Source organism: Toxoplasma gondii, chromosome XII, assembly GCF_000006565.2.
Source record: "Toxoplasma gondii ME49 chromosome XII, whole genome shotgun sequence".
Lineage (NCBI taxonomy): Eukaryota > Apicomplexa > Conoidasida > Eucoccidiorida > Sarcocystidae > Toxoplasma > Toxoplasma gondii.
In genome coordinates this window covers 5,811,893-5,832,593 of record NC_031480.1, presented here as the reverse complement: position 1 = coordinate 5,832,593, position 20,701 = coordinate 5,811,893, and the positions used below count along the sequence as shown (strand labels likewise).

Below are 20,701 nucleotides of genomic sequence, written 5' to 3'. Positions count from 1 at the left end.
CGAAGAGTGCTTTTCTCGTGATTTGAATTGTACGACGAGACTCTTATGGTGCGTGCAACCTGAATGGCTTTCGAAAGGGAACTGTGTAAACCTGTAACAATATCAGAGTCATGTGTATTATCAGCTTTCTTTTGTACCGTCTTCACAAAATGGAGTTCTGCGAAATGCATGGATGCAGGAGCCGTATCAGAGCTTCACCCTAGTTTTGAAAGCTCCGGTAACGGTTCTTTAGCTTTACCCTACCTACGACACACGCAGAACAAGCACATTGATGTCGGCAGATCAGTGACTGTCTCGAGTGTCTTGCCTCTAATTGCTAGCGGAGATTTCTCTGACGATCGATTAGTCAGTTCGGTAACGAAGGAACCCAGAAAGAGACATTGATTGGCACGGCACTTGCTGATGTGCACAAAAGAGGCGCGTTCCCTCAGAATACAAAGGGAAACCGTAGCAGAATCCATGACTACGGGATTCGCATCAACCATTGTCAGAAGAAGCAAGTCCAGCACTCCATCATGGCGTGGATAGTTTGCGATAAGAAAAGACGAAAAAAAGAATGCCCGCAGCGCCTCACAAAAACGTGAAATCGTTCTATCAGCTGTGCTGGCCGTGGATTTGCATGTCGATGCCGCAGCAGATCCGTTCAACTATCGTCAGGCTGTGCTCTCTGGAGGAAGAGTCTCGTGGCCATGGGAGCAACAAAATTCCTTGTTTTTTTACGGGGAATTTGTGAGCTGTATTTTCTTGGGCGGCTGTTACCAAAAGATGTACCCCACCGCCACACATGACACCAACGTTTTGGGTTAGTGTCACGACGTGCTCATTTCTTTTTTTTCTTTTTCTTTTCGGGTTTGTCTGTGGGTGGTGCGGGCGGCAACTCTTCTTGCTCTCCCTCTTCTTCGTCTGTTTCGAAGAACAGAGCCAGCTCAGAAGGCGGGATCTCGAGGCCCTCCTGGCACACTGCAAAAACAGATACACACAAACACAGCGCGAAGCAACCTTGACAGAAACGGCATCAGTAGTGAGTTCCTGCAGTGACCCCAGACAACTTCGAGGTAGGCTTCATCACAGCCGAGTACTCGCCAAGAAAACAACAGAACGAATAGATAAATGGAGCGAAGAAGAACCTGTATTAATATCGAGGGGATATAGACTGGCTGTGTCGGCTATGCGATTTGGAGGGATGCCCGGTCGACGTTCCCCCCCCCTCCGGAGAACAACGGGGCTGACAACGTGTCGACCCTGGTGAGGCGTTCGGGTTGTATTCTGTCAAGTGTAGAGATGCGAAGCACTCAAAAATTTTGTGTCCTCCTTGGATGCGTCTCCCGGTTGTGCAGAATAGGCAGGCAGTCTCTTCTTTCTGCGTGGAGAGGCTTACAGACTTCGATGGGGCACACGTTGGACGCTGTTCCTTCTTGACCAGCGAAAGAGATGTCGACCTGGAACTTTGTGGTAAATCGACCAGGTCGGCTACAAACAATGAGCACAAAGTCTCGACGAACATCCCGCAAATTGGAGACCTCGACAACTGACACTAAAGGTTTGCGGCTGTTGTCTCTGTTCCCCTTGATGAAAGCTTCAAACAAGTCATTCCGGATTATCGACGGCGAGTCGCTGCGATTGGCCAGATCCACAATGACGGTTCCCAAAGGAGAGTAAGCCGTTGCCACTGGCGTCAGGCAGTGGATCTGCGCCTCCCACTTGGCGTTCATGACATTCATGCCGAACTGAATCGGATTCTGCACTCCAACTGAGCTAACCAATGGTTGCTTGTTGAAAGGGAAAAATTCAATGGCGGCGGCGCCGGCGGCCAGGAGCCCCAGGTCGAACAGAGCGTCCAAGCCCTCTGGGAAGTTCGTCTTTTCAGACATCTGTAGGCTCCTTACCACTTGGCTGTTGCCTGGTTTGGATGTTTCATCAAACAGAGAAGTATCTCCCAGCAGCTTTTGAAAGAGGAGGTCAACTTGCGTGTCATCGAGTGCCTGGATCTGCTGCATGATGTACGATTGGACGGTTTCCTCCAAAGCTTTGCCAGGTGGCGGAGCAGTGGTTAGCGTAGGTTTTTTTTTCTCATCCAGTGGCACCGACTGGGTCTCTCCATCACTTCCAAAGAGAAGGCTCAACTGCGATTCCACCTTTAGGGAAGGTTTCAGCGGCTCTGTCGCCGACTGCGTCTGTGCCGGGGGCACACCCGGAAGGGGTTCTTCTCTCACCATGCTCACGGCGGCCGACGCCGGATCTGAGGTGAGGACGGTGGAATGCACTTCTTTGTATTTCCGGGGGCGGAAAGCTGAGGCAGTTGGAGCGTCAGCAGCACGCGTGCTTTTTGGTTGACTTGCTCGAGGCAAGGACTCCGCCTCTGCCGAGCGCGTGTTGTTCGAGTTTTGTGCCTTCCAAGAGCTGCCTTCAGCCCCAGTTGGCAAACCTCCATCGACGCTGTTCTCTGGTCCCTCGTACACTGACCGAGCAACCATCACAGTCTGACCGTTCTGGTTCATGTCTTGTGAAAACTGTATCAGGCCCCCGTTGATAGAAGCCTGCGGCAGAGACGGCCGCTTTGCACTCGACGCTGCGTCCTTTCTAGTGGCTGGACTCTCTCGGTCGGGTTGGCGAGTCGCGGACCGAAAAGCGAAAGCTTGATTTATCGACGGCGTGTTGTATAGAGTGCCGACCGTGCTGGCTTCCGGGAGGTCGACGATCCTTTCGGGTCCGGGAGGTGCCCACGCTTGCATGTCTGTTGTAACGAAGTACCCTCCGGGCGTCACAATATTGGAGGGTTGTCGCAGCTCAGACGGCTCTGCATCGGACACATGACAGAAACGACACCCAAAGATTAGTGGCACTCGTACAGAGATCGTGCTAGGACGAGTCGAAAAGTCTCTTCCAGGCACACCTTGTCTTCTACCGGTGCGCTCTAAATCTTCATTCAGCTTATAAATTTGGTTTGTTGGTTTCAAGGGCCTTTGAACTCCACACAATTACACACAGAATTCTAACGTTTTGATTTCTTTCTGAAGCACCTTGTGCACTTGCTAGCGTTAATATTCTGAACAGAGGTGTTTTCGTGGCAAGGACGCTGCCCCTGGCGTTTCCTATGAATCATTTCAAGAGGAGGTCTGAGGTTTCATGGTGAAACTTTGCAAGCCCGTCGCCTAGAAAGCTGACACTTACCATCACGTCTGCCTGCAAGTGCTCGCCTAGATTTCAACCCTTTGACTTACCGCAGAAGTTGGGATTGAACAAGGTTTTGATAGGCGGCTTTAACTCTGGTGCCAGCGCACTCCAGACACCGTCAACCACGCCGGCGGCAACTGCAGGGCTTGCCGAGAGAAAACCTCCCGATCCCCTGATAGGTTGCCCCAGAAGCTGACCGAGGCCAAGTCCATTTCCCCCAAACAGTCCCGTTCCTTTCCCAAACACCGACGTGGAGTAGCCGGTACATGTGTGAAATGGAGGACACTCTGCATTGCTACTACACTTGATCAGGTCGCATGCCGCTCCGAGGCATAAGAACTCAGGGGAAAACATTGAGGCAGACTGACCGGAAACTGGCATCTCCAGAGTAATTCCTGCGAGGTAAAGGAACACCACCCACCAGAAGCTGGAGGCATGCTTCAGACGAACGGGAAAAGTGAACAGAGACATTTTTCCAGGCACTGAGGCCGCATCAGCTGGCATCCTACAGGAAGCAGCACGTTGCTCTGGGCTACTTGGCAACGCTGAACAGACTCTACTGCGGCTTCTGGAAAATGACTCGGCAGCAAGGGATTGCACGAACCAGTTCCCCTCAAATTCAAAGCTAGTATCCATGAACTCGATGGCACATCCCAATGCACACAGCATTTTTGAACACGTTTTGTCGGCGGCGCCAGGACTTGCTGCAAACAAGCGAACTTCCGTGAGAGCGGCAAATCTGAATGGGAAGTCAGGGGTGTAACGTGAGATTGTTTCCGCGATGGTGAAATGTTCCCGAAAAGGCATAAGATCTTTGTGAAAGGTGAAAGAAGCCGATGGAAAATGACCTGTAGCTAGCGACGCCCGTGCACGTTGGGGACGTGGCTTCGCCTGCAATAGTTTTTCGGAAAAGAACGTATTACATCCTCCGTAAATGGAGACGTCGCGTGCGGCAAACCTTGCATGTCTTTCGAGTGATGTGCTGATTTCTATCACACCTGCACATATCTTTTAGCGACTTTCTCTGCGTCTGTCTGTCACGTGCCTATGGCGACCTTCAGCTGAATGCCTGTGCTGGTTCGACTTCGTACCCATTTATGCGTAGCACACATATTACCCGTAAATACGACAGCTGCTCCCAAACAACCGGATAGTGCTGGCTAGGCGAACGGATCACGTGGAAAACACATGCAAGTATGCCCGGCATGGTTTTCCCACATGATCCAACGGACAGGCACTGACTCTGTCAGATGAACTCGCGACAAACCAGACTCCTTTCCTTGCATTACATAGATCTTCGACGCTCCAGTGAAGATATGATGAACCAGTAAATATTCAGCGTGAGGAAACCGGTCGTAAAAATCGTGCCTCCGGTTTATCCCCTCTAGCATTCTCGAATGCATGAAAGTGGAGTCTAGGGCAACTCGAGCGTCGGCAGGTGTGCTGAAGAGCCGTAGCCGTTATATTAAGGGGAGTTTCCTATCCAGTTTCTATTCCTGTTCCGAAGTGGTGGGCATCGGTTGATGCGCACACGGTGCTTGAGATGGAACGGGTCGGAGAAAGACAAAAGGATCTGGGGTCGCACGTGACGGCCTGAGTTCAGTCTCGTTTTCATATTTGTTGTCATAAAATGAATTTTACATGGCAAAAATCGCGTTGAAGCTTCTCAACCAGTTGGAACATAAAGCACATCAGGCAGCAGCGGCCTGTGTTCGCTTATCCTTTATGAAAAAGTTTCCCTCAGTCGATGAAAAATCAAAAGTCTTGCTGTACCGCACAGTCCCTACCTTTGTCCCGCTCTCCTGCTTCTTCTTCCCCGCTCTCGAGGTGCCACATCAGCCGTCGTCGTTTCCTGCCTCGGCCCCCGTCTCGGTCTGCATGCCTCCCACACCCTCCTTTCCTTCTCCACTGCATGCGTAGACTTTTACACGCGACCTTTGAGATCAGCAGACGCCAGGACAACGTAAACCTGCAGAGTTTTTTTCCGTATGAGCGACATTCCAACGGGAAAAGATGTGCACCCGAATGCATGTGGGTATACGCCTGTTTGTGGAACTGTTTAGCTCCACACACGTGGCTGGTCACAATACGTGCAAATGCATTTCTCTCTTCGCGAGCACACAGCGACACGGCCGCGAGCCTGCGTACCTAGCAGCTCGTTCGCTACAGCCACACTCAGCTCGAAGGAGGACAGGTGAGAATCTGAGAGTTTTTCGGAGTTTAAATCTAAACGAAGGCTCGGACAAGGCACAAGAAAGACGAATGCTCGAGTCTGCACGACGCAGATGCAGTTTTTCCTGCGGTTCCGCCACCCGTGTATTTCAGAAACGTATGCAAGAGGAGGCACGCAGGTCTATCCACATCCGCCGTTGCAGAAGATGGCGGAACGAAGTGTCTTGACACCTGGGACCAAGCAGAGGGTCTCTCTTTCCTCCGAGTCTCCAGTTTAGCCCGACAGGGAGGCGATCCCTCCACAGACGCCCGAGGATAAAAAAGAATCTGGCGCGTCCCACCGTTTCTCTGTCTTTCCTCGAGGCTGTGTTTCTGTCCCCGTTCCTCTGCGACATGACACACAGCCAATTCTTCACTTTGACCGCATGCGACTCCCCAACAGAAGCATCCTTGTCTGCATCGCGAAAAAGAGAGAAAAGCCTAAGAACGAGGTTCGAACCACCGCGTTCTGTCTTCTGTCTGTGTCCAAGGATGACCGACAGACTGCATGCACACACATCCTCGTGGTGCGTCCGACCAACGCGTGTAGAGGAGGCGAAAACAATTTCAACAGCGCACCGTCTCCCGCTCTTATGTCTAGGCCTAGGTCATCGCTTGCCTCTCTCTCTGGCAGAAAGAAAGAAAACGGAGGCAACTTCCTTCTACTTTTCTCAATTTCTTCTACGATCCTCATCGACGCCTCCTCTCAACTGAGAGAAGACACCCAGAAAGGCGCCACAGCGGAGTGTGTCTTCTCGCCTGGTCTCCTCCCGCGTTTTGCACTTCCACAGCGACGCTCCAAGCAAACAGTTTCCGTGTTCTTCCTCAGAGACGAGTCTCCTATCGGACGGTTTCCGTCCTCGCTTTTCTCCGGTCTCCTAAACAGAGATGATACAGGCAAGCGTGACAGACGGCCGAAGCAAAGAAGCGCCGAAACCCGTCCACACTCTCGCCGATGGGGAGTTTCTCTCTACACCTGCAGAAAACAGTGTTCACAAAAGCAGACTCGCCACATGTCTGGACTGAAGACTTCTGCCGATCAATCTATCCCAACGTCGATGGACTTGGCCCCCCGCTGAAGGCGAAACTCATCGGTTTGGACGGAAGTATTTCCCAGTCGCCAGACGCGGAACGCCACTGCAGTTGGGGACCACAGAAAAGCGAAAGTAAGACGAAGAACAATCAGACGCCAGCGGTATACAGACAAGACCATGCATACCTCCGACAGCCTCCCATCAACACGTTTGTTGTGCGTCTCTATCTTTTGGTACATTTACAGGGCAAATGTGAGGTCACGTCACACGACGCGACACATAGACGTCCACATGCAAGTATAAAGATGTCCAACATTTTGGACTCGTCGGCGTGTACGTAGGCCTCTGCATGTGTGTAGCGAGCACACAGGAGAGCCGGCAAGAGGCGCAGGAGACGCCGAAGAACGGAGGAGAAAGTGCAAAAGCTGCGGAGGTTTGCTCTCCACATTCAAAGTGAGAGTTTAGAGTGAAAAAAGTCGAAGGTCGTCATTTTTCTCACATGTTCGTCAGCAACCATGTAGTGCATGTTCCAGCGGACGCCGTCCCCGACAGGCCGATTCGCCGCGAATTGGACCGGCACAAACCAACAGCACGGGTTGGAACCGAACACCTGAAAAAAGAAATTGACGATTTCCACAAAACGGCCCAATCGCAAAACAACTGTGCTATTCGCACTAAAAACATGTCATGAATGTATGTGTATGCATATATAGAGTTGGAGGTTGAGGATTAATTGAAACATGTGATGTACTGAAATATACATATATATGTATATATATATATATAGGTACATGCAACAGCTACATATGATTATGGCGAGCAAGATGGAAAGAAGTACGTCACAAAAGGCCTAAACAACATTGATATTGATCACTGCTGAGCTGAACTGTTCAGAGTCTTCGTCTACGTCTCCATAGGTGTATGAGAAGTCAGAGATGCAAGCAGAAAACAAGACATACACATACGGAGACGCGCTGAGAAAAATGTAATGCTGGAGAGGCAGAAATGAAGATTAGAAACAGAAACATTGAAAGACACCTCGACATGCGCATACAGTCCACTCTTCACAAGAGGAAACCTGGAGGGGTTCCAAGCTGTTCCACTGTGAAAAAAAGTCAAAAACCCAACGCGCCTCTTATCCAAACGCACCTGCTCGATATTCCTGCTGACGCCCAGGTCATAGCGATTTCGGTCGCGATTTGCGACGTCCATGTTTTCGATGGTCGTTGAATTCTGAAGAAACCAGCGCATGCATTTTATCCAGCTTCCGTGAAACGAAGTCGTTCACTCGTCCTCAAAACACAGCAAAAAGAAAAGAATTGCACAGTTTGAAGTTTATACACTTAGGTGGAGAAGCGAGGCATACAGCGAGCTGCGTCGGCATTTTCAAATATGTATGTATCTATATATATGTACACATACATATATATATTTATGTATATATATATATATATATGGAAAGGTATACACATGCATACGTGAAGCTATGTCGACTGGTGGATTTACGCACGTGTATGGAAAGGGTCATGCACAGATGCATCGAGTGAAGTCGATACACACAGACAGGAATAGACAGAGAGATTTGCAACTGCAAAGACTTCGTGTACGAACCTTGAGGACGAGGTTGAGGTGGAATCTAGAAAACGGGATGAGGGCAAAGATGAGCACCATGGAGAAAAAGAGCATGAGACAGACGTAGACGTATTTCAGAACAGCCACGGCCGACGCGTCGGGCTCGTAGCTGAGGACCGAGTGTTCCAGTGCTGTAGGATGAGTCTGAGTGCTTCGAATGCTTTCCACGAAAATGAAGTAGAATCTGAAAACAGAGATACATTTGTGACATACACACGATTCCGCATGCAGAGTGTTCTATCTTTTCTCTGCAAGTCTAGAAGGAGTTCTTCGATTTTCTGCGCCGGTGCACCCCACCCTTCTCGCAGTCTCGAGAGCTCACGACTCTCGACGTGTCTTTGACCAAACCGTTGCGTTTCTGACTCTCTGTCGTCGCTCTTCTTCCTCTCCAGGTCATCATTTACATCTCAATATACGCGCACGATATGTAGATGCACACGCATATGTATCCCGTTATATGCATAGATTTCTACACACATACGTAAATAGACAGAGATATATGTATATCCAAAAATAAATATATATAAATGCGTATGTATTTGTAGTAAGTCGAGAACTCGGATTTTCCCCTGAGCTCGGTGTATTCCCTGCGGTGTTTTCAAGAAGAGCCCATACAGGCCGCTGTGAAGTTACGCCTCGAAAGCGACATGACTGAAATGTGTGGTTCTCTCAGAAAAATAAACGCATCTGCTGGCGCACGACCGTCTCTTCAAGGCGATCGCGCATCGCCGATAGTGCAGGGGAATCACTCGCGCGTGCAAGACTCTTCTTTGGAGCGTACGTGATTTGCAGTTCGTTTGAAGATGGAAGTTCCATTTTTTTCAGAAAAGATGTCCGATGAAGCAGCCGAATACGGCCGCAGCTCGAGTCGTTCAGCAACCACTGTTTCCGGAGCTAAAGACTTGTCTTTGCGAAAAACGAGATATTCAGGTTCTCCTGTGTGGACACAATCACGACTGGTTTTGTTTTCTCGACTTTCTTCTACGGTGGCCTTACCCGTGGATGAAGATGAAGAAGAGACACGCAATTGCGTAAATCAGGAGCTGAATGAAGTATTTTCGATTGTAAAATCCGACGCAGTTGTTGATCCAGGGGCAATGGTGGTCCATGTTCAGCACGCTGAGGAACAAACCAGCACGCAAAAATCAAGTTTTCTCACCCAAAAGAGTGACGTTTTCTTCTTCCCGGTGAAGCTCCGCCTACCTCTCCATATTTCTTTGCACCTCTGCGTATATACAAGTAGATCGATATATATATATATATATATATATATATATGTGAAATCTGTATAGACTTGGTGTATCCATGCTTCTTTTCGACGTTCATAATCAGAGACCGTGGCACCGAAACTGTTTAGAAAACGAAACGGCTCCTCTTTCTGAAGAGCTAAAGAAGCACTGTTTTCCAGATGTGGAGTTTTTTAAGCACTCGTGTTGAGTGATCCTCTTTTGTCCAGCATTGGATACACAAGTGTCCTTCCTGCTGTCTGTGTGTTCCTTTTTCTGCACGTTTCCTCTCGTTCTCTACGTCCTCTCTGCTTCTCCTTCCACCGCAACATCGCGCCGTTGTTCGCGGCCATGTCGTACCATCTGCCGCATGCGGAGCAGTGGTGCGTTCGGTCAGGCTTCCAAACGTTGCAGACTTTGCAGTATCGGCGGCGCTTGTTTTCGTCGCCCATGTAGAAGCCCCAGTTTGCAGGGACGCGTCCGGGGTCGGTGCAGACGGCCTTCAGGAAGGCACCGAGGAGAAGGACGAAGGAGCAGTGGAAGGCGACGAAGAGGACGCTTCCGAGCATCGAGGGGATCGGCCACAGAAGCGGCGCGAGGAGAATGAAGACGTAGCCGAGGTACAGGAAGGAGAGGAGGAGAACCACCGCGAACAGGAAGCAGCCGTTTCCTGATCTGCGCGAAGTTCCCGCGGCCCCCGAGACGGGGACTCGCGTGGGCGCACGATTTGTAGGCGAGGGTGGAAAGCCCCGCGGAGACAGTGCACTGTGAGAAGTCATACCTGCCTGCGGTGGAGCAGAGCCGGAACCGCGAGGCGCGTTGTATTGCGGCAGAGGCGGACCCGTAGGCGCAGGTGCATACCCCTCTGGCTGGTGGTACAGCAAGCCAGGCGCCATAGGCGACGGTCCGTGATACATCTTGAAGAGAGAAGGGAAGCAGGAAAGAGGCGGTCACAACGCTCGAAAGCGAAGGTGGAAAAGAAAGGGAGGATGACAAAGGGAGAGAGCAGGAAGGGGAAGGTGGAAGACAGGAGGAAGCAGTGGGAGAGTGGATGGGGAAGACGAGAGAAACGGGAGCGGACAGCGGGACAGCGTGTCGCGGCCGGGGGCTTGTGTCACAAGTAGAAAGCCTTGCTGGAAACTGGAAATAAAAATGCAACTAGTGCGAGAAAACAGCCGAGACGGGGAGCTCAAACCGACGAGAGAACATGAGGCGGGAAGAGGCGAGAGACACATGGACCGAGGGAAGGGACAGCAAACGACGCAGGGTTAGGGAATTCGATGTGCGACGAATGGTGCGGCAGAGAGTCACGCGCCTGGTCTACGTCACAAGTTCCGCACAGCAATTGGATTTCGTTGCCGATCCGTCCGAAGAGCGTGCAAACGCAAGCAAAGTTAAACGTTTGAGATTTTAACGGGAAAGAGAAGTCGCGGAACGTCTTGCACAGCTAGCCAAGACAAAACGCTGTGCCAGTTCGACAGCGCAGAGTCCCAGGCGTGGCAGTGACGGGTTCAGGAGTTTCGACGCTACAAAAGAACGGGAAAGCAAAAACAGCAAGTAACGAAGAGAGGAAAAACAGATGGAACCGCGAAGAACCCTGCCACAGTAGAGAACGCGCAATCGAGTGCCACACGGACCTGACACGCGAAGAGGCGAGGGGAAACGGCGATGAAAAAAACAACTCACACGCGAACTGAAATTTTCGGAAAGAGGAGCGCCGGCCTGCTGAGCAAGTTGGTCCCAGTCTCAGTGCGGGGCCAGACTCGCGCGAATAGGGGAGCAGACAGGCCGTTGAACTCGAGTAGGCGAGCGTTTTGTCACGAAGATTCTCTGAAAGCACACGTTAAGTGTTCCGTAGGAAGCTAACAAGAACTCGGAATGCAGTCCACAACTCGCGTTTTTGAAACGAGAAAGCGATATCAATGCGTGGCGCTGACTAGCGCGAGGGGGGGGGGGCGATATTTAAAACTGACCGAAAGTGCGCAGCTTGGTCGCCGCGACACATCGACTTCGGGTGTATGTACACCTGGTGAACAGAATGCTCTGTTGGACGGGTGGAGCAGCAGGAATTTCTCAAGTTTTCGAATTTCTCTGAGAGCGCGCGGCGCGGACAGGCAGGACACGCAGCGCGTGAGGGCGAAACACAAAGTCTGGCTGGATCTCCGGTAGACGAAGAAGCCGGTGAATTCTTCGAGAGTATTCCCAGAGTGGCACGCACAATGGCCGCACCCATACGATGAGGGTTGGAGTGCGTTGCGTGAAACTACCAGCCAAAGCCGCGAAGATTGCAGAGTCACGAGGGAAACGCGCTTTAGGAAGACGTGGAGAGGGGCGGACGAAACAGGGCTGTGCGCGCCGTCCCGTCCGGATCTGCTCGGCCTTGAGCGGGAAAAAGGTACAGATGTCAGTTGATATCTCCCTGTGACAGCTTGCCCGAGGAAACCACGCTGGTAAGGCCCAGTTCGGAGTGGAGGAAACGTAAGGACGGTTTTTCGGTACGGTCTGCGAAGAGTGAATCGCAAAGCGGACAAGGGACGCTCAAACGCTGTGGAAGTTCGTGCGCGCGCGAAAAGGTCTGTTGGACAGGAAAGTCGGAAATGTGAGCACGGAAAAAACCGTCGCGAAGCCGCGAGGCCTCCGGAAAGCTGTTCAGATTTCGGACCTTCTGGACGAGTTCAGTCTAAACGTGCTTCAAGGACAACTTTCATTTCCCGCACTTCACCGCAGTAGTCGCCGATCGCAGCACGGAGGGGGCGGCCGGAGCCCATTTTAGCGAAGCGCAGAATGAGGTCTTCTCACGCGCTGGAAACTAGGATGGCAGACACTGCGGTTCGCTTTCTTAGGAGGATGCAGTTTCTGGAGCATTGGAAAGAAGATGCAAAAGGTCGCTTTCAATCTGAGGAGCTCGATAAAAAGGCGCCGAGAAGCGTTGAAAATGCGGACCCATGTGCAAGAGAAAATCGTCACAAGACCTCTGTGTACTAGCGCAGGCAAGAACGCGCGCCAGACTTGCGAGGTCTCTCCCTGCTTGGAGCAGCCAGACAAAACGGCTCGGCGCGCGCGGCTCTGCGCGCCAGGCCCTTGCACTGCATCTCTGCAGCTGATTTAATAAACAAACAGTTTTCATAAGGGGTACAAAACGAGGAAGGTGTCTGCAGAGGGGATGTAGAGCAGGCACGGGCGTTTATCTTTTCACTGAGCAGTTTCCGTTGACTCGGCACGGTAGGTCCCGGAGAACGGCGTGGCCAGAAGCGCGATATCTGGGTGAATCCCAGAAAAAAACGAGAAAAAGCGACTGCTTGTGTCAACCACAGTCCAGGCCGGCGAAAGATTGAGCGCCTCCTCGCGTTAGTATGCAATGTGCGCGAGCTCCAAATCCACCTGCAGCCTCGTGTAGGCCGTCGGCGGTATTTGACTGGGTCACCGCCAGACCGCTGCTTCTGCACGGTCGACCGAAACGAAGGTTGTGACAATTGTATCCCATAGGCAGACAGAGGGGCCAGCAGGAACACTTCTGTATTGGGGAAGAGGGCGGGACACGATATTTCTGCAAAGAAACGACGAACAGCACCCGTCCGAGGTCTGTGGTACAGAGACGTTGCCACTTACTTCAGTCTCATAAACGCTGCGGTGCATCTGTGGGAGGGCGCAGCATGATTCCTTCAGCATGTCTTTCGTTTGCTCGGCAGATCAGTTAATACAAGAATTCAAAAGCTTGAGAGCGCTTTTCTATCTTGTTCTGGTTAAGTTGCTCCTCTCACCGGTTACTAATGTGAAGCAGTCTGCCGCTAACGAATCCAAGAACCAGATGTACAGGACTTTGTGAAGCGACGTCAGACCTCCGTTTCGTTCCACAGCTGAAGCTAAATCCGAAGTGTCCGGTTCCGCAGGCGCCGCCGCTAGTCAGGTTATGTATCATTGCTTCGTAACCGAGTTCACCAACTAATTAGCTCACGTGCGAAAGAACCCCCAAAACGCCATGAATTGTCGGTAGAAGATCGGCAGCGAGTCTAGTTTCGAAACTAGTTGTAAAACACGGCACACAAAACCATTGTTAAGAAAGGCTCCTTCAGTAAGTTTTCTTCACTTGAGGCCACACAGGCGTGTTGCATCCACTTTGCTTAAAAATGATTTGTCCACCAGTGACAAAGTGAGGGACACCAGATCTGCGTCGGGAAAGGGCGACGTTACGCATGAAAACTGTGGCAGGCTCGTGCACAAGGCATCTGCCTGTGTGAAATGGAGATGCTCACCAGAAAGGAAGTCTTTGATGCGGCATACCCGTAAGAGTCACGCGTCCGTTTTGTGAAGTCAACCGCGGTGTGGGGCGCGCAAAGAAGCAAACGGCATCGGAGCCCTTGGGAATTCTTCAGAACTTTCGAAAATATATCCCTTTCGAGCCCGGACTCCCTGGTAACCTTGAGGGCCGCTCTCTGAATGGAGAAGCCGCCGGGAACATAACCAGCTGTGTATCCGTGGTAGCCGACGGGGCGTCCATTAGCCGGAACACACGGAAACTCAGCTGCCAGCGAAGATACTGACTTATTTCGAAGAAAGCGGTTCAGGACATCATAAGGAAAATGTGGAAAAGCTGGTTGTCACTCCCGTCTGTAGATCTGTTCAGCTTCGAGACAGCGTTAGATACTCGCCACAGTTCATGAATCGTGAAAGAGTGGATCGAGTCACGAAAGCAAACCAATCCTCCGTTGAGAACTTCACCAAGAGATCTGATCTTCTGTTGAAGCGTGTATCAGAAATCTGCGGAAACAGGCACGCGTATGCAATCCCTGCGTGTCTTGTTCAGAATTTGATGCACGAGACCAGCCTTTGGAACACACTCATTCGTCGTAAAAGCGGACCTAAATATACCAGGAAGCATCACGGAACTTTTCTTAGCATGGGACTGTACAAATCAATCTGTCTTTGGCCTGTTTTGTCCTACATTAACCCGGTCATCTGCATCACGCCGCCCTCCGGATCTACATACTCTCGATCTTGCAAGCAACTTTGTTGTTTTTCTGTCCCTGTCCACGTAATTGACTCCTCCATTCTGGTTGGTGACGCTTATCGCATCGGCATTCTCTGGAGTATTTTGGAAGTGAGAGTGTTACGAACATTCTCCCTGGAGCAGCGTGTCCATCACTGCCGTATGATCTCACCGTAATTATTGGTTTCTGCCCTTCCTGCCGTCAAATAAGAGATGCTTGCCGCCTTTTGGCAGTGCCAAAAACAAGCATCCTTACCTCCGTTTCACCTGATCTCTCTTTGAATCAACCGATCATCTTTCTTTCCATTACCTCATGGAGAGCAGGCGTCTAGAATCCACCAACTGCATGAACGCCGAGGCTTGCGCCAGCACACTTCTGACAGACGAAGCAGATTCCTCGGAAGCGATGTTCTAACATACAGCACAGATTAGATACGGGGATCAACAAGGTTCTTGGGAAGCTGGCTGGAGCGTTACGATATCAAGAGGTGTTACGAACCGGTTGACCACCTATTCCGGGCACACCTTTTCTTTTACCAGTGTACTCTAAATCACGAGTTTTGATCATGAAGATCTTTGTTAGCGAATCCAAGTTCTCGTGCGTCCGTTTCTCCTTTTTCTGATCGGGATTGGTCCGCCTATCCCGCTGTGCTCTTGCCCAACCGCAGCCGACGGTGCTGCAGGCTTGGTATTGCCCCGTCCTTTCTGGTTTTTGTCGTTTATCGACTTCACTTTTCGTTGTTGCGTTCAATTCCACGAAAACGTACGAGAAAATGGCGGCCGCGCCGCCTTCGCGATACACTAGGCTGACCGTCGAAATCGAACACTGGTAAGCTGTTCACGGACATCGCCTCAAAGGAGACTGGAAAAGTGAGTATCATATTTGTACAGCTTGGATGCAGATGTTGGTTTCTCAAGTTTAAGCCACCATAACACCACCGTCATTGATGGCAAACCCTAGAATGGAGTTTAGTAAACGATACGTCGAAGCTAGCAACACATCTGACCAACATAAAGACATCAAAGATGAAGACGTTCAAAGTTTACAGTTGATTCGTCGTAGTGTTAACTTCCTACACACCATGGAAGCGATGATAATATAATATGAAACTCAGTCCATGGAGATAGAAGACCAAACCACGAGGGACAGATTGGTGCCACTGGTTCTCCTCGATCGAGTCTTTGCTACGTGCCCCTTTTCTCAGAATTTGCATCACAAAGTTGCCAGAAACAGAAAGAATTCCAGCACTGATGCCCACTCCTAGTCTGCTTCTGCTGGCGCAAAGCAGGTACATGCTGTAACTCCTGTCATATAAAGATTCACATCGTTCCGCCTCCAGACAACAATGCAAGGAGACCGAGAAACACAGAAACTCGATGCTCTGTCAACGCGAGAAGCATCCTTCTGCTTTGGTGCGCTTGTTTTGCTAGCGTCGATTGTGAAGACCATCTCCACTGCACTCATCACGACGGTCGCAAGTACGAAGAATACGCGAAACGAGGTAAATGCAAGAAGACGACTGAGAGCGTCAAAGAGCTGGGCTTCACATTGACAAGTGTGTACCGAATGCACGTGCAGACAGGAATCTGCGCGAGCTCTCCACATTCCACTGAACTGCTGAAGACAGCAAAAAGCGGTGAATTTCAATAGCGTTCCACTCTTTATGCTGGCGTTTCCTTGACAGTTTTTTGTATGCTGTGGTGTCGAGGTAGAGGGTGATGTCACTGTACAAGCTGCAGTAGAGTCTTTCTGCTAAAACCGCCGCACGAGTACGCCGGTAGTATTCACCTACCCCTTCGTACTATCTGTGCTCTACACAGTTTTGCTCTGCTACGTTTCTTACCGCGTCTGTCCCAGCGAAGGCAGTGGGCGACGGGGATTTCCACCTAAATGCCAGTATCGGTCGGAGAGTGAAAAGGACACACGATACAGCTTCTGCTCTTCACGTTCTGCGTCTGCCCACCGCATTCGGAGCTGCCTCACTTCACTTTTAGCTGCGCACATGGATCTCTGAACTTGGCCGTCCTTTCAAACGGACAGACAGCTGTTCTTTTTATTTCCCTCGGATTGCTTCCGTTGACGCGTCTTTTTCGGTTTTTTCGCGGTGGATTGACGTCAGTTCAAGAGTCAATTTCGCATGCAGTCGACGAGCAGCTCGTTCTCCTGGTAAGAATGACGCGGCTCGACGGCTACCTCTTTCGACGTTTCTGCAGATACTGGTACATTTCAGTCGCAACGCGTGCAGGCAGCCGCAACGTCCTCCAAAATGCATACCCCCTACACTCCTACTCATGCACTGTTGAAATGCATCTTGCCAAGCGTGTGTGGAGATCCAGTCTGGCGACGTTCCCGCTAAAAATACATCAAAACATGCACAAGTATAAACCCACACAGCCAAGCGCACCACTTACAGAAGGGAAAGCACGTAGGTGCAGGTTCGTTATAATTGCATGGCGTTGTTTCTCTTTGAATTAAAGCGTGCGCTTGTACACGTACACCAAACAGCTGTTTGGGGTTCTGAACGTTTGTTAGTCGAAAAGCCAGTTCGCCTCTCCACTTCCTGCTACGGTGTTCAGTCGCGCGGACACGGCAAACACACACGTGAAAGTTACACTTCTCGCGTCCTTCTCTGTTGTAGGTCAACCCGCCACCGGATCTGGGGAGGCGCGGCGACCTCCGTTGCCAGGAGGACCGTTTCTGCAACCATTTCTGTGAGTTTTGTCACCAAACACTTCCGTTCTGCTTTTTCCGTACATCAAGAGGCTCAAAAGAGGCCTCTCTGCGTGTGCACCGTCGGGACTTGAGGCCGTCAGGTCACAAAGGGAAAACTCAAAAGCTTCACGCGTACGTGCAACAGTGTACCCCCCGACAGTCCCCGTCTGTGGCTGCCCCTATGGAGGCTCCAACAAATTGTCTATTGCATGTGATTCCATAAAGTGTAGAACGGTAGGTAGGGGACAACCTGTCTCTAAAAACTTCCTTGACCTCTATCACGAGTTCCATCTGGCGATGAAGTATCGTTTCTGAATCTCGTTGAAGGTAGAGGAACTGACGGTTTACAAGGGTGTTGAAGACCCGTGAAGTACGCCGCAAACTCGGGCACAGCTTTTGTGGGGAGCTCTGAAAAGCCAGATGCCACACGAAATGCGCACTTTGCCCTGGGTACCGAGCAGCTCGCTTATCTCTGGTCTGTTTCTTCTCCGCAGATGTGATTCGAGACATTAAGGGAATGATCGTCAGGAAGTTCCGCTATCCGGAACTCGGGGCCTTCGAGGTGTATCTGCACAACCCGTTTACAAATCAGAAACTGGTACAGAGACACGTCGACTCCTAGACGACTTGCTGATCATTTGAAAGCGGCATTTCTGGACACGTTAGAGAGTTCGGTTTCGCGAGGACGTGGATTTTCCACCCTCGGAGCTGCCAGAAGTGTGTGGGTTCCTTGTACGCGTCTTGTACACTGCAAACTATCTGGTAACAAGTTATGTTTGGTAGGACACAGCTTTTTTGCACCAAGCCCGAAAGACGAGAAACTTCTACTTGATTTCGTTGAAAGCGTCTCTCGATGAAATAACTTTTCCGCGGCCGCAGTCGTTGAAGCGACTGAAAAGTCTCGAAAAGAAGCTTTATATGGAATTTATGGGGCCAAATGAACATGATTTTAGATCGGCCGGTACAGAGTATCAAATGCTACCTAACGGGGCTGACCTGTGTATTCCAGAGAATCACAGGCATCCCCCAAACCCACTACGCGATTTGATGAGTCCTTCAGAAGCATTTGTGTGTTTCCGGCCCTAAAAATACCTTTCGGAAAAACCAGAGGGTTTCTCTGAAATGCCGCAGACGCTCTAGTCCCTTCGATGCCTGCGAGTTGCGACAGAGAAGCCCATGTTCCTGGAAACGCGGGATTTTATCCTGGAACCCTAGGGCGTCTACATGTGTGTAGGACTCATATCTGTGTATCGAGCGGAGCGTAGAAGCCGTTTTCGTTTTCCCCTTTCCTCTCCAGAACGCCTTCTTTCCTGTGGCTGCACGGTTCTCAGTGCGTCTTTTCCAAGCTCGCGAGCGGTCGGTGGCCGAACCCAGAACTCGTTGCAAATCGAATTCGCACAGCTCTGCACTCGGGACCGTCGATTTCCTTTCTGGTCCTTGGCGCCCATCCACCGAAACGCATCTCTGGGAGACCACGGCCTGGCCTCAGATCTCGTGTGAGGATTTCTTTCGCAGAACATGGATCACAGACGCATCTCGTAGCTTCGAGCTGGTCTTTTGCTCGCAGTCGTCGTCGAGACGAGAATTCAAAAACTAAAACAGACTGGCATCTGCTTCTTAGTCAACTTCAAATTAATTATCTCCGAAAATGGCATTAGATATCAAACACCCGATACTTTTGAGAAACACAGGTCTTCACGCAGAAAACCTGATTGTCCTTCTAACCGGGCTTCCATGTTTAGAGCGTTCGATGGACAGATGTTCACATTTACGTACGTATATAAATGTGCAGGCATGTAATGTGTATACGTTCGAGTACTTGCTCGTATAGACGTATATACGCACGTGTACGTAAATAATCTTCTAGAAATGAATGTCTATCTAACTATATATATATATATATATATATGTAACACATGACTCCTAGGGACTGATGAATGCATATATCTATATATATACATATATGCGCAGAACCACAAATGTAAAGACTAGGCATTGCTGCACATCTACATCTGCATATATATACATATATGTGCGTGTATATATATATATATATATATACGTATATGCATGTTGAGACAGCGTCGTATCCTGTATCCAATTTTGAGATGTGTTGTGGAGGAATCATTTACCTCTTCCCTAACCTACATGCTTCGCTTTCATCTTCATTTGATCGGCAGACGCGTTTTCTCGTAGACGATTTCTGAAGAAATCGAAAACAGTCCGTCTCTCTCGCCTGCAAAAGATACGTTGCATGCGTAGGGTATGCGTAGGGTGTTCGTGGTGCTTCCAAGCATCATCCGAGCCGTCAAAGGGATATGTCTTTTTCGTTTCTCTCCCGTCCACTGCGTAAAAGCGAAGCCAGAGAGCCTTTCTTTCTTTGCCGTCGTTTTTGAACATCTGGTTGCACGCATTTCTTTGTTTTTGTCCTCCCCAGACGCAATCCCCCCTATCGCCGGCCGAGGGTCCTGCGGTCGTGTCGCCACTCTCGAGTCCGCAAGGAGAGAGCGGAGCGGCTGCGACAGAGGCAGGAAGCGGCGCAGAAGGACTCCAGAAAGAGGACAAGAAGTCGGAGTCCGCGACGTCGTCCTTCGATGGGGGCGAAGAGAAGAAGAAGACGAAGAAAAAGAAGAAGGGTGACTCGAAGGCAGAGCGCTACACGGATCTGACGGCCAACGTTGACGACTCTGAGGCCCCGATGGAGAAGAAAAAGAAGAAAAAGAAGAAGAATGGGGAAAGCGACAGCGCGGATGCCGTGGAAGGCGCACCGCTTGAGACTGGAAGAGAGAAGGAGAAGAAGAAAGCCGAGCATCGGTTCGAGGCTGAAGCAATCGAGAGCGAGGGAGGAAAAAAGAAGAAAAAAGACTGTCCACCGGCCTCAGCGCCCGGTAGCGAAGCCGACGATGGACAACAGACGGAAGACGCGCAGGAGCGGCTGGGGAAAAGTGTCTCAGAAGAGGAACGCAAGAAGAACAAGGGTGAAAAGAAGGAGAAAAGCGAGAAGAAGGAGAAAAGCGAGAAGAAGGAGAAAAGCGAGAAGAAAGAGAAGAGCGAGAAGAAAGAGAAGAGCGAGAAGAAGGAGAAGAGCGAGAAGAAGGAGAAGAGCGAGAAGAAAGAGAAGAGCGAGAAGAAAGAGAAGAGCGAGAAGAAGAAGGACGGAGCGAACTCTGAGCTGTCAGCAGGGAGTGAGGGCGAGGACGCCAGGAAGAAGAAAAAGAAGAAAGAGGCTTCTCGAGGCACTTCGTTGTCGGGCAGTGATGATGGAAGAAAGAAGAAAAGTGGAGAGAAGTCGTGAGCTTCTAACGACGACGAGACAAAGAAAGGGCATGGCGAGGCGTCTGAAGACGACGCTCGTCGCGCCTTCGTTGTGTGTGCAGCCTGCGCATCTGCTTAGTGTCCTTCCTGCTTCGTTTCGCAGTGATTGGCTTCTTCATGCGAAGGGATACCTTTCTCCTGAGACGAACAACGTCGCCGCTCTGCTTCTCGGAGCTACCTTCAGATCCAGAAGCGCGTTCTCTTTTCTCTTTCATCTCCGTTCTGTCTCTCCACTCTCGGTGGCTCTCTTCCTTCTTCTTCACTGCTTATTTCTGGACAGTAAACGAGCAGAGTAGTTCTACACTCACAGCTGTCTCCCCTGTCTCGGACTCCTTTAGACAAGTACACGGAGAAACGGTTCTCCCCACCTCAATGTGTTCTTTTCCTCTTTTCTGGGTTGCCTTTGGTT

At 50.6% G+C, this 20,701-nt stretch overlaps 3 protein-coding genes across 3 annotated transcripts; 1 reads left to right on the top strand and 2 right to left on the bottom strand.

Moving 5' to 3' along the window:
- Nucleotides 1-329: 329 nt before the first annotated feature.
- TGME49_278840 (hypothetical protein) lies at nucleotides 330-4,129 on the bottom strand. The gene is made up of 3 exons (XM_002370546.2): nucleotides 3,222-4,129; nucleotides 1,379-2,797; nucleotides 330-960 (listed from the first exon to the last, which is right to left on the bottom strand). Exons 1-3 carry the CDS (start codon nucleotides 3,979-3,981, stop codon nucleotides 821-823), a joined length of 2,319 nt encoding a protein of 772 aa, XP_002370587.2. The 5' UTR covers nucleotides 3,982-4,129; the 3' UTR covers nucleotides 330-820.
- A 623-nt stretch (nucleotides 4,130-4,752) lies between these two features.
- On the bottom strand, nucleotides 4,753-12,134 carry TGME49_278850 (DHHC zinc finger domain-containing protein). Its single transcript, XM_002370547.2, has 6 exons — nucleotides 9,638-12,134; nucleotides 9,048-9,170; nucleotides 8,031-8,235; nucleotides 7,569-7,652; nucleotides 6,919-7,029; nucleotides 4,753-6,361 (listed from the first exon to the last, which is right to left on the bottom strand). Exons 1-6 carry the CDS (start codon nucleotides 10,192-10,194, stop codon nucleotides 6,356-6,358), a joined length of 1,086 nt encoding a protein of 361 aa, XP_002370588.1. The 5' UTR covers nucleotides 10,195-12,134; the 3' UTR covers nucleotides 4,753-6,355.
- A 2,903-nt stretch (nucleotides 12,135-15,037) lies between these two features.
- On the top strand, nucleotides 15,038-20,272 carry TGME49_278860 (hypothetical protein; the record flags this gene model as incomplete). Its single annotated transcript, XM_002370548.1, has 6 exons — nucleotides 15,038-15,093; nucleotides 15,696-15,766; nucleotides 16,385-16,431; nucleotides 16,904-16,976; nucleotides 17,472-17,575; nucleotides 19,415-20,272. 6 exons carry the CDS (start codon nucleotides 15,038-15,040, stop codon nucleotides 20,270-20,272), a joined length of 1,209 nt encoding a protein of 402 aa, XP_002370589.1.
- Between the last annotated feature and the right edge of the window lie 429 nt (nucleotides 20,273-20,701).